Genomic DNA, 16,817 nt, shown 5'->3' on the forward strand with positions numbered 1-16,817 from the left:
TAGTTTGAGACTGTAAAAAAGACGATTTTGTTGTGCTGTTCTCATTTACAACAACAGCAACTTCTCTGACTGGTGCATCCAACCTTTCAGTGGTCAGTTCTTAAAATAACAATTTTTCTTAGATTAAAGAACATTTTAAAAATCCAAAGGACCTTTTTCTACTATAAAGAATCTTCTGTGGAATGGAAAGGTTCTGTGGATGTTAAAGGTTCTTAATGGAACCATCGATTCCAATAAAGAACCTTTTGTTTTTAAGTGTTTTGTAATTCGACACATAATTAAACGTTTTTTTTTTAATAACTACCTTTTCTATTGCTGAACAATCTAAGTCCTCATAGTAGGTCTTTCTTGAAAGGTTTATACTATAGTATAAATTGAGTATGATTTGATTTTGTCTTGTTCAGTAGAATAATACTCGACTGGTCATTATGTAACTGTCTCGAATACGACACTCACCCCCAGCCAGTGATCACAGTGAGCCCTGGCCTGAAGTTCACCTCCTCACTTCTCCTCATGAGGAGCAGAGACAGAGCGATCAGACCTTCATGACACAATACAAAAGATTATTCAAACACTTTAAACCCAAGCACAAAAGTCTGGTACTTTGACAAACACATCATTTTTTCTCATTTGAGTGATTTTCTTCAGTAATAATCACCATACCTATGTAAGAAGAGTTTAGATGCTTACATTACAGTTTGTTGTACTTCTTATAAGCATAAGTTCAACCCTAAACTACAGTAGTTGCATTGCAAAACCACACCTGATTATAGTAAACCAGCCAGCTGCGCATTTTGCATATCTGCTGTTTTGAATAGATATTTTTCATATTAAAAAAAATCATTTACAAAGGGTAAAATTAAAATTTTCATTTAATATGCACAAAATTTGATTACATGTTCATGTTACAATATTGAAAAATCGGTCACACTCTATAGTGCACTTTCAATGTACTTAGAGTGTACTTACCCACAAAAGTACTGAGTAGTTTAAGGTAACAACATGGGTTAAGATTTAGGGGTAGTTTTTACCCAGTTAGTGTCATTACTACAATAAGTATTTAGTATGTTCATGCAAAATAAGACTGTAAAATAAAGTGCTACTGAAAAATCCATATCCAGCAGTTACATGCTAATACTGTAAAGTTGTCAACAGTGAGGCAGTTTTTAATGCTGTTGTATGGACCAGGTAGTATTTAAAGGTTTTGAACCTGATCTTGAGGGACAGGTGATGTTTAGTGATTTTTTTTAAAGACATACTCTGATTACTCACCAGGCCAGATAAAGGTGCTGTAGAGAGAACCGTACAGTAGAGCAAAGGTCAACACCTGACCCAGGAAGTTATTCTGTGCTGCCACGAAGTTCCAAGCTATCATACCAACACAGGCTAATAACTGCAGACACAGGACAGTATTAGTTTATGCTGAATGTGTGGTGGGAAAATCATCAGGTTGCATTTTGACAGCACTTTCAATAAACAATTCAGCTTTTATGATACTCTAAGAGTGTGTTCACACTTTTTTTAACACTGAACCTAAAGATAAAAAACAAGACAGCTTTTATGACACATTTTGCAACAGAATTTACCAAACATCCAAAACAATGCTGCGGGCTAAATGCGCTTGTTGTATGCGGATACATATGATGGTATTTTTACCAGCTGAGAACTCACGAAGAACTTATAAAATATGTAAATGAGTCAAACAGCAGCAGGAATTCCTCCGTTACACACAAATGAAGACCAGCTGCAAAAAGACGACGGTTGTGATGCCTGTTTTTGGTCCGTTTAGATGTCTTTGGTCTGTGTTGTGTTCAAATTTCAGTCGAACCGCACAAGAGTTCGTATGGAAGGTGGGTCTCGGGCCGCTTGTTTGGTGTGCACCAGGGTTCAGATGGCAAAGTTCACACTTATTCAAATGAACCACACTAACAGAGAAATCACACCAGAGTTCGTTTTAATCAAGTGTGAACACACCCTTAATGTTCCAAAATATCATATTTCTATGATCAGCGTTGGGGAAAGTTACTTTTAAAAGTAATGCATTACAATATTGCATTACACCATAAAAAAGTAACTGTGTTACTTTTTATTGACAGTGTGGTACATTACTATTGCGTTACTTATTCTCACCTGGGCTGTGCTTGCTTGTGTGTTTTTTTTAATAACAGCAATGAGATTAAATACATAAAGTTTGTATTATGTAACATATTTAATTAGTGCAGGTTTGTGTAATATTCTGAGTTTGCACTTCAGTGTTTTTGTTCATTTTGAGAAATACTGAATCTGCTTTTGTGCAAGTGAGATGAGTAAATGTTCACATTTAGTCTAGATCTACAATAACCATCATGTTCACAATAACGCCTCTGCACTTACTCCTGATTTCTCTCAACATGGGGACAGGAAAGCTGTCAGTCACTACATGGAAATACAAAGTAACTTGCGGTACTTATTTGAAAAAGTAACTATTTTGTTGTACATTTAAAAGTAATGCATTACTTTACTAGTTACCTGTGATGTGTTATTCCCAACACTGTCTATGATATTAATGGAAAAGTGCAGTGTCTCTCAAACTCTAAGCTCACCTGCGCCACAAAGAGGTTTATGGTGAAAATATGAGGAATTCTGTGAAACTTTCTGCTCAGTAGCATGACTGCAACACTCCACACCTACAATGACAGGAAGAACATAAACAGAGCGTTTCAGAGAAGGTTTCAGACCTTTTTCATGCTTTCAGAGTATTTCAGAGTTTTGGATACTTAATCACAACATGTTCCATCACCTCCGGTGAAATGTGACTTCACAAAACCAGTTGAACTGGTTCAGAGAGTCCAAGTGTGCATGCGTATGCTTGAATATGGTCATATACAAGCTTGAACGAAACTTCAGTTTCTTGGGTTTTTTTTTTTTTCCAAGCTAAACAAAGAGCACAGACGCACAGGAAGGAAGTGTCAACAGATGCATCTGAGAAGAGCATGACACCATCTGATTGGAAACACCCCGTCCAACATCCACACTAGACACGCAAACACAGAACCTGCTTGAACCTCGATGATTATAACAACTTAAGATGAAAATGAGTGTTTACATGCATCTTACAATGATTATGCTTAATAACCCGATAACATGTATGATCATGCAAACACTTTTCTGAGATCTTTTCTGTGGAGTTCTTTTCTTTTCTGAGTAGTTTTCTTTTCTGATCTGTGCATATCGGTTTTTGCCCCTTAACCCAATATTACTTCACATGTAAAGACTTTTACAGACATTCTGGTTTGCTTATTCAATGTGTGCATGTCTTTGCACACGCCCGCTCATGTTTTGATGACTAACCCTAACCCTCAAATCCAAAGAAAAAGTCCATTGTCAGTTTTTATAATGAGCCGTTTTATTATCAGTTTTGTTGTAGAGGTGAATGAGATAAATTTCAATTTGATTTATCAGATTTGCCTAAATAATCTTGACTTCTGAAATCAGGGTCAAAATGCATGAACCAATAAATTTACTTTTTGTACTGATTTTATATTATTTTGAAAAACTTTATGCCCTTTTAAAAATATGTATAAATTTAACGACTTTATATTTGTCACGTGGTGTAACAAAGTAATAATGTATTGTCCTTGCGTCTTCAATATATGTGAGTACACACATCTCATTATTATTTATTAACAATATATTTTACAAAAACAATATTTTAAATACTTCAAAATAAATTTTAAAATAAATATATTAACATATAAATAAATTACATTTTACATCTACCCTCAGGACGTAAAATTATCACACACTACTTTCTTTTCAAGAAATTCTCTTTTAATGAGGCCCTTTTCTTCATTATGATTTTTATTTTTTGCCCTCCAAAAAAATAATTTTTAATTCAGAAATTCAGAACAGCATTTTTAAATAAATAAATTCCAATAAATGTAATATTTTTTTTTTTATAATTTCTTTAAATTTATAGATCCATTCCAGACAAAAAAAATGGCCATCATGTCACTTTCTAAAAAAAAAAAAAAAAAAAACATTAGTTTGACTTCATTACAGATTTCCCACAGCGTGTCCTGGTTAATTTCTGGTTTCCATGATGTCTCCAGCATAACTGATTATAACACGGATTTACCTTCATCCCTTAATAACCACCTGCATTAGAGCAGAGGCAACACAAACAAACATGCGCTCTCACCACCAGCATGAGGGTGACAAAATTATCAACACACTGTAACAATTTATGATTTTAAGAGGAAGCAAAGAAATGAAAAAAAGAGAAATGAAAACAGGCACATCTGCGTGAGCATGTCAACACTCACCAATGCAAAAAGGCTGATAATGCTGATGTTGAAGCTAACGTTCTGTAATGCCGACGCTAGAGGCGCCGGATCCATCCAAGGAATGGTCAGCAGCCAGGCAGACACGTACATGATGGGAGCAGACAGAAACGTGCCGATCACCATACCTGAGGCCACCTGAAGGAGGACAAACTTCATATAAGAGGGGATGATCACAGAAAATACTGTGGTGGTACTTTGATAAACTACATGAGCCAATCAAAATGTGACTAAACTAAGGGTGAAAATAAATTAAGTGTGATATTGTGCATAAAGCCACAAGAGCTGTGTAAGTCGTAAATAATGACAGAAATGTAGAATATCATTTGTAATATGCAGACACATATAACCTAAAGCTGAACAATTCAAATTCAGCTTAAAAAAAATGGAAATTGAAAGACATTCAGTCGTGTATACTACTGTACAAAAGTTTGGGGTTGGCAAGATTTTCTAATGTTTTTGAAAGAAACCTCTTCTGCTCACCAAAAGTGCATTAATTTGATCAAAAATACAGTAAAAAAACTTTTTATCTCACAGTTATGACTTCTTTCTCGCAATTGAGAGTTATAATGTTGGAACTGCAAGATATAAACTCTCAATCAAGTCAGAATTGTGGTATATAAACTTGTGAGATATAAAGTCAGAATTGCGAGGTATAAACTGACTTTTTTCCTTACAATTGCGATTTTCTCGCAATTGTGAGATATAAAGTCGCAATTGCTAGTTATAAGGTCCAATTCTGAGGGATAAAAAACTCGCAATTCTGACTTTTTTCTCACAATTGCGAGTTTATACCTCACAGTTCTGACTTTATAACTCGCAATTACGACTTTATATCACGCAATTGAGAAAAAAAGTCAGAATTGTGAGATAAAAAGTCGCAATTACCTTTTTTACTTTTTATTCAGTAGCGGAAACAAGCTTCCACAGTTTTCTATGTGAATATATTGTAAAATGTAATTTATTCCTGTGATCAAAACTGAATTTTTAGCATTACTCCAGTCTTCAGTGTCACATGATCCTTCAGAAATCATTCTAATATGATTTGCTGCTCAAAAAAAAAAAAAAAAAATCTTAATGAATAGAAAGTTCAAAAAAGAACAGCATTTATTTGAAATAGAATTTAACATCTTTACTGTAACTTTTGATTATTCTGATGTATTTAATTTAATGCATTTGACATCAAATAAAATCTGACAGCAATATTTTGAATGGTAGAGTAGGTACAAAAACACATCCACACGAGGTACATACCACCTCCAGCTCCATGTTGTAGTGTGATGCGTATATGGCCACACTAGGGGCAGTGGGGAAGACTCCATATAGAAAGGCATAGTTTGACAAACTGGTGTGGTTCAGTGAGCTTCTGTTTCCACAGTCCAAAAGCTCAACCATCCCTCGACAGATCAGAGGCATCACCAGCCTAAAGAGATCACGGGCGAACAGAATGAGTTCTACATAATATAATGAAACAGTCAAGAACTCATGATCTTTAGATTACAGGAACCATTTTTAGTTTCAGAATTAGGACCGGTTCACACAGAACGCGTTTTTGCTGTTTTGCAGGTCAGTGGAATGCAAAAAAGCGCAAGGTCTAGAGATGCTTTTAAAAGTTGAACTTATTTTACCTTAAAGGGGGGGTATAATGCTATTTCATGCATTCTGACTTATTTACACTGTTAAAGAGTTGGATTCTCATGCTAAACATGACCAAAGTTTCAAAACACGAGTTGGACATATGACGGAGTATTTCTGTGCCAAAAATACTCTTCAGATTTCTCACAGACTTCGGACAGTTTTTTTCGAGCATGGCCCTTTATTACGTAATTGTCCGGGAAGAGCGCACGCACATCAACCAGAGCGAGAGCTTCATTCAACGCGCAACGGAAGTCGTTGGCAGAGCTGCACAGGACTTGCTTGAGAAAGATTTGTCACTTTGTTTTTAGACCATGAAATCAACAATGTCACCAAAGAAGTGTGTTTTTGGTTGTGAGGGAAAGATAACTTTGCTTCCCAAAGAACCCAACGTTAAGTGGAGCTGAGAGATTTGTGCTCACACATTACATTGATGCGCTCTCGACATTTGTCATTAAAATAACCATAGAAACCGCCTTAAAATAACTATCAAAATAAGGATAAAGTCGTGTCTGATAATTGCAATCACTCTTTTATTGGTTCAAATGAATGGAGAATATCTTGTGTTTTTCCGTGGCTGCTCGAGCCCTCGGGATCGGCACTTATGGTTTCATAAACAAGGCCCAGTTCTACGCTGGATTTACAGATCATTTGAAACTGAAAGATGGAGCGGTCACAGCGATAATGATCCCGGTCATGAGTCGGAACCGCAGGTGGTGAGTAAAACTGCTTCAAATGTCTGTTTTGTTGGCAATAGGCGCATAAGTGCATATAATGTAAACTCATGCAAACTTCATGTAAATTCATTATTCATCATTCACTATATTCATTAGTGATTCAAAAGTTATCCATGGATAACGCAATGGTGTATTGTGTGCGTTTAAATACAGTTGTTTAGCTGACCATTGATAGCTTGCAGACGATCTCTACACAAAAGCTGCGCGTGCTCGTCACTCTTTAGCTCCGCTCACATGGCACGCCTCCAGGTGCTCGGCTGTTTTCGGAAAAGACCCGGTACAGCGTATCTGTCTTTTATTAATCTGATAAAACTAAGACTCTTCGGAGATATGAAGGATGCACTACTACTCTATAGGTTCTCAAGATTAACATGAGATTGGCAGAAACTGTGTGTGATATGTACCCTTTAAACGCCACGTTTTTTAAAAATGCTGTGTTATGCGCGAGAAGCTGCAAATGATGCGAGACGTGAGCGCAACAGTTAAAGACATCCATCTAGTGTGTGTTTACATTGAAAAACAATGGAAAAGTAGCGCAGTGGAATGGAAAAACGTTCTGTGTGTACGGCCCCTTAGACTTTTTGATCCCACTCATCGATAATGCCTGAATGCGTTATAATATAACAAACCACACAGTAAGCACAGAGGTAGAGTTCAGTAAATATCATGGTAAAACGTGAGCAGGTAAAACAGATCAGTTGTTTCAGACAGTGTTTTTTTGTCCTCTAGCTAAGCTTGTGTGTTTAAAGCACATGGATTAACTCTGTTGATGCTCTGAGAAACATTCCCTTTGGACCAACACAGTGTTGTACTGGTGCCAAGTTACACTAGAAGCAGCTACCTGCATATTTAGAGATATTCAAATTAGTTTTCATGCCTTAGTAAAACATGTAAATATCAGAGTGAGTGACTATGTTTAAACGCATTACCAGTGTACTGAAAATTCACCCAAGCTGGCTCTCACATCTCATTTACTCTTGTGCATGTTTGAATCTTGCACCTCACAACCCGTTGTGCCAAGCATGATGTCAATGGTTCTCATCTTGTCCCATGAACAGTGTTGGGGGTAACACATTTCAAGTAATGTGCATCAGGTAATCAGATTACTTTTTTTGTAACGAGTAAAGTAACAAATTTCTTTATAAATTTACACATTAATATTTCAGTTACTTTAAAAAAAAAAAAAGTAATGCACTACTTTTACATTTGCTTAAACATTTTTTTACTGCTGAATTAAAACTCTTCTCTATGACATGCACACTCATGCATGCGTGACTTTACTTTTTAACTTTCAATAAAAAGAGTTGTACAGTAGGTAATATAACCCATAATTTTAGGAGATCTTTTGTATGACATGAATAGCTCTAGGGGTCAGGAAATATTCGAAGTGGCCAGAATATAATCAGTGTTGGGGAAAGTTACTTTTAAAGGGGGGGTATCACACACAGTTCCTACCAATCTCATGTTAATCTTAAGTACCTATAGAGTAGTAGTGCATCCTTCATATCTCCAAAAAGTCTTTAGTTTTATCATATTTATAAAAGATACATACGCTGTACCGAGTATTTCCGAGAACAGCCGAGCGCATGGAGGCGTGTCGTGTGAGCGGAGATAGAGTGACGAGCTGTCACAAGCACGCGCAGCTTTTGTGTAGAGATCGGTTGCAAGCTATCAATGGTCAGCTAAACAGATGTATTTAAACACACACAATACACCATCACATTATCCCTGGATAACTTTTGAATCACTATAATGAATATAGCGTATAGTGAATGATGAATAATGAATTTATAAATTCACTACGTTCGTGTTTTTAAATTATATGCACTTACATGCCGATTGCCAACAAAACAGACATTTGAAGCAGTTTTACTCACCACCTGCGATTCCGACTCATGACCGGGATCATTATCGCTGTGACCGCTCCATCTTTCAGTTTCAAACGATCTGTAAATCCAGCGTAGAACTGGGCCTTGTTTATGAAACCATAAGCACCGATCCTGAGGGCTCGAGCAGCCACGGAAAAACACAAGATATTCTCCATTCATTTTAACCAATAAAAAAGTGATTGAAACTATCAGTTTCTATGGTTATTTTAATAACAAATGTCGAGGGCGCATCAATGTAATGTGTGAGCACAAAACTCTCAGCTCTTTTTAACGCTGGGTTCTCTGGGAAGCAAGATTATCTTTCCCTCACAACCAAAAACACACTTCTTTGGTGACATTGTTGATTTCGTGAAGTCCTGTGACCTGTGCAGCGCTGCCGACGACTTCCGTAAACCTGAACGCGCACTGATGGGTGTGCTCTTGTTCTCTCGCTCTGGTCGACGTGCACTTCCGGGAGAAATGCCCGTACAAGGAATTCCAACCTTTACAAATGTTGACAACACTCAGGCCGATACTTGAAAAAAAAAACAGTCCGAATCCTGTGAGGATTTGGAAGAGTATTTTTGGTACAAAAATACTCCGTCATACATCCAACTCGTGTTTTGAAACTTTGGCCGTGTTTAGTATGAGAATCCAACTCTTTAACAGTGTAAATAAGTCAGAATGCATGAAATAGCATTATACCCCCCTTTAAAAGTAAATCATTACAATATTGTGTTACTCCATAAAAACTAATTGCGTTACTTAGTTACTTTTATGGAAAGGTATGCGTTACGTTACTTTTGCGTTACTTTTGCATTACATTTTCGCAGCTGGGCTGGGCTTTTTTGTTTTTTAATAATGAAAAAAAGAAGCAAATGTGGTAACACTTTATTTTACAGTGTCGTAGTTACATGTTACTACATGTACTTACTATAGTAATAACAGTAAATTATGCATAATTACAAGTAACTAAGCCTAAACCAAACACTAACCCTAACTCTATAGTAAGTACATATAGTTATTTAATATTATTCAGTACTTATTTGAGTAATTACAATGTAACTACAGCACTAAAATAAAGCGTAACCGCAAAAGTTCTATTTTTGGCAGATGTTAAGGCTCTTTCACACCAAAAGTGAAATAAATAAGCCTCAGGCTTAAGAAAAGAAAAAAAAACGCCTGTACAGTAGAGGGTGCCGCTCAAACAAACCTTTCAGCTGTGCTGCCATTCTGGATTAAAGAAGAATAGGATGCAGGAGAAGAAATTTAAACTTTCTTCTGCAATAAAAATAAAAAAAATAAAACAAATGTGATGTTTATCTTAAGTCAGTTTTGCTTATTAGTGTGGTTGATTTGGATCATCAAAGGTCAGCAGCAAATACATTGGTAAATAAAGTGAGATTAAATACAAAGTATATTTGTGTAGTTTCACATATTTCATTATTGCAGGTTTGTGTAATATTCTGAGTTTTCATTTTACTGTTTTTTTCCTTTTAATGAGTACTGAATCTGTTTTTTGTGCAAGCGAGATGAGTAAATGTTCACATTTAGTCTAGATCTACAATCACCATCATGTTTACACAGCACACACAACCTCTGCACTTTACTCCCGATTTCTATCAACATGGGGACAGTCAATAAAAGAGATAGCAAAGTAACTTATTTTTTCAAATAAGTAATGTAACTCAGATTTTTTGTTGTAAATTTAAAAGTAATGTGCTACTTTACTAGTTACTTGGAAAAAGTAATCTGATTACATAACTCGCATTACTTTTAATGTGTTACCCCCAATAATATTCTAAGTTTGTTTTTAAAAGAAAATGAAGGTCTATATCATATAGGCTATGTTGTTGAATGCATCACTGTGTTAAATACTTGCAAAAAAGAGCTTCAAGTAAAAAAAACACACCTGAAAGTCCTGGATGTGAACGAGCCTCAACCAGGTGAGAAAAAAGTAACGCAAATGTAACGTAACACATTGATTTAAATAAAAGTAACAAAGTAATGTAATTAGTTACTTTTTTAGGGTGTAATGTAATATTGTAATTCATGACTAGAAGGTCTGAATATGCACAAACGTGAATTAATATTGAGAAATAATGTGAATGGAAAGAATAATTACTTAATTTCTAGTCTGTTCCAAAGAAAAGGCTATGACTTGGAATTCAGCACACAATTTTAATGAACTACTTTTATTATTTTTTGATGATGCTTTTTTGTCCATTTCACAGCTTGACCTGAATGGTCACAGTCTGAAACATAATCCAGGTTCATAGTATGGAAAAGAGCAGCATGGACATTCTGCTAAACGTCTTCTTTTGTGCTCCACAGAAGAAAATCAATTTTGGAATGACAAATGATGACAGAATATTCCATCTTTAATTACTAACAATTTGCATGGTAGACTTACAGTTTTGCGGTGATGAGGAGAATAAGGGCCACCACAGTAGAGCGGGTAAGTTTTTTCAGCTGACCCACCATGGACAGACCCAGATAAAACAGTGCTGCTCCCCCGAATGAGTTCGCCAGACCATCTACAAACTCCTCCATGAAGGGCGGGATCTTCTGGCCCAGCAGAAAGTGAGAAATGAGCCCGATCACCACCATAAAGACAATGGGGTTCTTGACAACTTGAAGGACCACCAAACCCAGCACTTTCAGCTTACTCTGCTGGTGAGATTCTCCAGTCCTCCACCTCTGCACCTCACAGAACGCAAAGCCTAGTGGGTTTAGGACCATGAGGGAGACGGGAGCAACCAGGTAGATGTACTGAAGGTACTCCGGATGGGTGTTGCGGTACAGAGCTGCGACTGTGGAGGACGCAAAGGATCAACATTAACAGAATGCTCACCAAAACTAAAAATAATTAATAATGAAAATAATGTCATCATTTATTCATCCTCAGTTTTTTATAAGCACATATGACTTTCTTTCTTCACAAAAAGAGATGTTTAGCACAATGTCCAAGCATCCACTTTCATTATATGGAGACAAGTAGGCTTGGAGATTCTTTGAAGAAAAAAAAAATCCTTTTGAGGAAGAAAGAAGATAATATGGGTTTGGAACAGCGTGTGATGTCAATGGCCAAAATGTGAAGGTAAATTCTCTCTTCCTCTCTTCCTTTTTCAGTTCCATATGACCTTTGTTTACTCAATTTCTAAGTTAAAGGTTTATGTAACACCATTCACCTTATATATACTATCAACCAATACTATATTTTTATAAGTTTAAAGGGTTAGTTCACCCAAAAATGAAATTTCTGTCATTAATTACTCACCCTCATGTCGTTCCACACCAGTAAGACCTTCGTTAATCTTTAGAACACAAATGAAGATATTTTGATGAAATCCAAGAGGTTTTTTATTCTCCATAGAAAGCAATGAAATTACCATCATTCAAGGTCCAGAAAGGTAGTAAAAACAAAGTCCATGTGACTACAGTGGTTCAACCTTAATGTTATGAAGCGACAAGAATACTTTTTGTGCGCAAAAACAAAACAAAAATACCGACTTTATTCAACAATTTCCTCTCTTCCCTGTCATTTTTGTACGCTGTTTACGTTGAAGACACAGTGCAGCACTTCCGTGTTTCCGTCAGCCAATACGCTGGCGATGCTGTAGGAGAATGACAGGGAAGAGAGGAAATTGTTGAATAAAGTCATTATTTTTGTTTTGTTTTCGCGCACAAAAAATATTCTCATCACTTCATAACATTAAGGTTGAACCACTGCAGTCACATGGACTATTTTAACAATGTCTTTGCTATCTTTCTGGACCTTTAATGATGGTAAATCCGTTGCTTTCTATGGGAGATTAAAAAAAAAAAAACAGATTTCATCAAAATTATCTTAATTTGTGTTCAGAAGATGAACAAAGGTCTTATGGGTGTGGAACGACATGAGGGTGAGTAATTAATGACAGAAATTTTAAAGACCACAACACCGCTATAACAATATCATCACAGAGGAACAGTATTATTGGAATCACTTTCAGAGTGATTTTTTTTTTCCAGCTGATGAATGATAAAAACTTTGACAGCCAATCAGAATCCACTTGACTTTAAAGAGCTTGAGCATTTAAAGCGGCAGACGACAAAACTGCAGCACACACTCAGAATAAAGAGAATGTTATTGTGCGTTGATATGGACGCTAATATAGCTATCGTTATAGTTATTGTTAAAGTTTTTGTTCTTGGTGTGAACAGGCCTTAGGGCTCATTCTCTGTATTTATTGCTTGCAAAGATAAAAACAAATAAAGCAATTGCTATACACTGCCCAGCCAAAAAAAAAAAAAAGTCACTGTTGGATTTAAATAGGCACATGCTTCAGAGTTTTTGACTGGATCATTATTGCAGTGATTATTAGGTTTCTAGCATGTTACATGTTTGGCAACAGTTCTTCTATCGCTAATTGATGGAGTGTGTAGCTTTTCATTTCTTAAACAACCATATAGGAAGACACATCATGGCCATATTCCAGGATGACAATGTCAAGATTCATCAGGCTCAAATTGTGAAGGAATGTTTGGGAGGGAGCATGAAGAGGGAGCATTTGTGAAAATGATTCTTCATGCTCCCTCCCAAACATTCATTTGCCTATTTTCATCATCCAAACAGCGACTTTTTTTTTTTTTGGCCGGGAAGTGTAAATTGACATTTATATGTTCATTCCCGGGGAATCAATATTGTGTATGAAGGTTGAATCACTGGTAAATTTTGTTTCAATTTTGCAAATTGTTTCAAATCGATTCATGACTCAATGTTGTTTGTTTCAACCTCATACTTTTCAACATAGCTGATTTTACATTAAAACACTGATTTACATGTATATTGTTAACCTTTTAGTTGTTAACTATGTAGAATTAAATGTTGTTTCAATGTTGAAATAACAACTGACATTTCAACTGGCTGAGGTATGATGTGAATCATACCAGTATTGTGTCAAGCACTGGAAATAGTGCATTCAAGACAATGAAAATGAACCTCAGACTAAACTAACAGGCTGTACAGCATAGGGATTGTGTTTCCTACTAACTCATCATGCATGGTGAGAAATGTGATCAGATAAAAGTGAAACAACAAGCATGTATACACAGTCAGAAATATCAGTTTTTTGTTTTGTTTTGTTTTTTTTTTAATCAAGTTTTTCATGATCTGTGGGTTTGGTGTTATTTTTGGATTTGTTCTATAGCCATAATGAGTTTCCTTATGGTAACATGTTTATGTCATATATAATATATATATTTAGGGCTTGTCCTTTTCTACTCACCTATAGGGAACCCCAGAGCAAAGTCATTACTCTGTGTGGCAAATATCGAGAACAGGCCAGCTTTGGAGAAACGGCTCTCTCGGTTTGCCACCAAAAATGTGAATATACACACAAAAAAGAACACAGTCACTTTTGCCACCAGAATACTAAAGAAAAACGGCCAGATTACATCCCCAAAGTCCAGCAGCACCATGTTTTTGAACAGCAGAGCTGGAAGAGCAAACTTGGACACAAAGCTGCCCAGTCCTTTGGCTTGTGTAGATGGGATGATGTTTGCACGGCCTGCAACATATCCGCAGAGAATTATCCCAAAACATTCAAGCAGGGCTGGGAGGAGTTTATCAATTGACATGCTGGGTGGGACGACCGGGGGGGCCGGTCCATCCCTGCTGCTGAAGATGGAAATATTAACCGACAGATCATCCATCCTGAGTTTGACTACAGGCCTGTCATAGCCATGTGGAACGGTAAACAACTGTAAAGTAACTAAACACTCTGAAAAGTAAAGAAAAAGAGTTCATTAGTTTATTCAAAAAACAATGCATGACTTTTCATTAGAATACAAAATGTAACAGTCATACTTGTCCATTGAATATGAAATGTATGCAATATGTATGTTTCTAACTGACTATTTGAATTTATGTGGGTGCTCAAATCCTGCTATTAATCATAAATTTACTATATTTACTCCAAGGTGGTACAAATAAGAAATAAAGTATCATGACACAAAGTAAACTATGCTTTACAATGGCATATTATTATAAGAATAACTGGCTTCATGAATATATATATATATATATATATATATATATATACATATACACACATACACACACATATACTGTATTATATTTGATACATAAATTTCAAACATGATTAAAACTTGAAAATCATTTTGTACACAATCTACTACATGCCTTCTGCCCTCGTTTATAGTTTATAATTTTTTAGTAGTAAAAAAGGCCTTTTAGGATAATTCTAAAAATATCCTCTTTCAGGTCATGATACACATGCCTTTTTGCTGTGAAATATTTATTATTTTTTATATAACAATATTTTTAATATAACAATATTGGCTTTATATATAGCTTTTAATATTTTAAGATGAACATTTACTGCACTAAAGAAACTTATTTTATCCATACATGTATTATTATTATTATTATTATTATTTAGAAAAATGTTCAGATTTGGGTCTCAAATATGATCCATCAGGCTTTTGAGGAACATTTATTTGTTAATCACTTAATCATCATTTATAATGATGTTACAATACAATGCAACACAAAATAAAAACATTTGATCATAAAGCGTTTAAATTTAAGCATTTAAATATCTTACTACAGCAGATATAGAGTGACGACTGATATTTATATGCATTTTATTAAATATTGTGCTATACTTCTATAAAGATCTCAATGGCTTGCATTACAACTAGCATCAGAATTTCATCTTATTTTTGCCCATATAAATAACAACTACCAAATTGCATATTTTTGCTCAGTTTTGGGCCTCTGAATAAAACTGGGGAGCTTTTTTTTCTTCTTCCCCAAGTATGAGCTCCATATGCTCACTATATCATACTATATAATACATAAAACACTGATGTATCAAATATGATACAAAACATAAAACACATACGCAACACAACTATTTTATTTTCTAAAATATTTTGTCTAAACTTAAGGTTCAATGAACAGTTCTATTAAACAACAAAAAAACTGACTATTATTTCGTATGCCAGGCTTTACATGGTTAAAATGTACTGGGACATGATGTTTCTAATCATACTTTTTGTTACACAGACAGACACTTGGGTATATTTGTCTAGTCAAACCTAGACCCATAAAAGCACCTACCATGATCCAGTGATGGCATCAGATGTATTTACTCCAAGATACCCATGATGTCATGGTACCAATAATTATGGTACTTTCTGGTACTAGTTTGAACTATTACGTGAGTGCATCTACTAATAACATGTAAGTACCCAGCAAAATATAATTTAGCATGAACACCAGAATCTATTTTAGATGTACTGTGTTCTGTAGTGCAGTGAGTTGTTGACAGACTCACCGGGTCAGCTGATTCCTGTAAATCCGATCTAGTGTTTGAGAAACACACAAACACACTTTCACTCATGTTGTCTCATTCAGATGACTTTGAGAAGCGATCTCAGACCCATGACTGCTCTTCCGCATCGCCCCTGCTCTGTCTGTACGCGGTAAGCTTGTGTCTTGTTATCTCAGTAGTAACACACCGCTGCAGTGAAGTTATCATCACACACGCCAATAGAAAGCGGCCAAGAGTGTGCGCATGCGCACAAGAGCCTATCGACCTTTCACGTGGTGCTTTGCATAAGCCCAAAACAGACTTGATATGGAAACCTCTTTTATTAAAAGAAGATATGAAAACTCTCGATTCTACAACAATTTACATTTCATACATTCAATTTTGTATTCATTCTGAAAAACTGAACAATCCACCATATTAACTGATTTGACAGCTTACAAAACCAAGTCAGATGTTCTTGTGATGGTCGATAGAGGGCAGCATTTCTCTAAATCAAGCACGATGTAGGCTACTGCTAAGTCAAAATGTTTGACTTCAGGAACCAGCTTCATTTTTGGGCCACTGACCAGTTTGGGTGTATGAAAGAGAACAATACAGGCCATAAAATATACATTTATGCTGCTAAAAAATGTCGTGGCCTAAATTCAGAATTTGTGAAACACTGCAATAGCCTACAATACAGTATAGTAGCCTACAGAAAATACAGACTGTTTCGCATAATCAGAAAACAAAACAGAATATACAGTTAGGCTCATGGATATCTGTTTTAATTGCTATTAAGTGCCTCATACAAAACTCTGACCATCTTTCAGTGATTTGGTGTCACTGTTATACACTCCACCTCATTGTATTAGCCTGAACACAACTTTTCTTTCCAAATGGCATGATAAAACGTGTTTGCCCTTTTAGCCA

General features: G+C 35.7%; 1 protein-coding gene across 3 annotated transcripts in view; it reads right to left on the reverse strand.

The window, feature by feature from the left end:
- Window positions 1–16,154, reverse strand: part of gpr155a (G protein-coupled receptor 155a) — a 25,504-nt gene extending 9,350 nt beyond the window's left edge. For 2 of the 3 annotated variants that reach the window (XM_051906258.1, XM_051906259.1), the window contains exons 1-8: window positions 15,909–16,154; window positions 13,833–14,327; window positions 10,976–11,375; window positions 5,577–5,745; window positions 4,305–4,460; window positions 2,583–2,666; window positions 1,273–1,393; window positions 457–541 (exon numbers count right to left, since the gene is read on the reverse strand). In XM_051906258.1, coding sequence (XP_051762218.1) covers window positions 457–541; window positions 1,273–1,393; window positions 2,583–2,666; window positions 4,305–4,460; window positions 5,577–5,745; window positions 10,976–11,375; window positions 13,833–14,259 — 1,442 coding nt within the window. In that variant the 5' untranslated portion in view covers window positions 14,260–14,327; window positions 15,909–16,154. Of the gene's footprint in view, window positions 1–456; window positions 542–1,272; window positions 1,394–2,582; window positions 2,667–4,304; window positions 4,461–5,576; window positions 5,746–10,975; window positions 11,376–11,842; window positions 12,180–13,832; window positions 14,328–15,908 lie in introns of those variants that run through there. The other variant, XM_051906260.1, reaches the window with a different exon arrangement.
- Between the last annotated feature and the right edge of the window lie 663 nt (window positions 16,155–16,817).

Source organism: Ctenopharyngodon idella, chromosome 9, assembly GCF_019924925.1.
Source record: "Ctenopharyngodon idella isolate HZGC_01 chromosome 9, HZGC01, whole genome shotgun sequence".
NCBI classification, from domain to species: domain Eukaryota; kingdom Metazoa; phylum Chordata; class Actinopteri; order Cypriniformes; family Xenocyprididae; genus Ctenopharyngodon; species Ctenopharyngodon idella.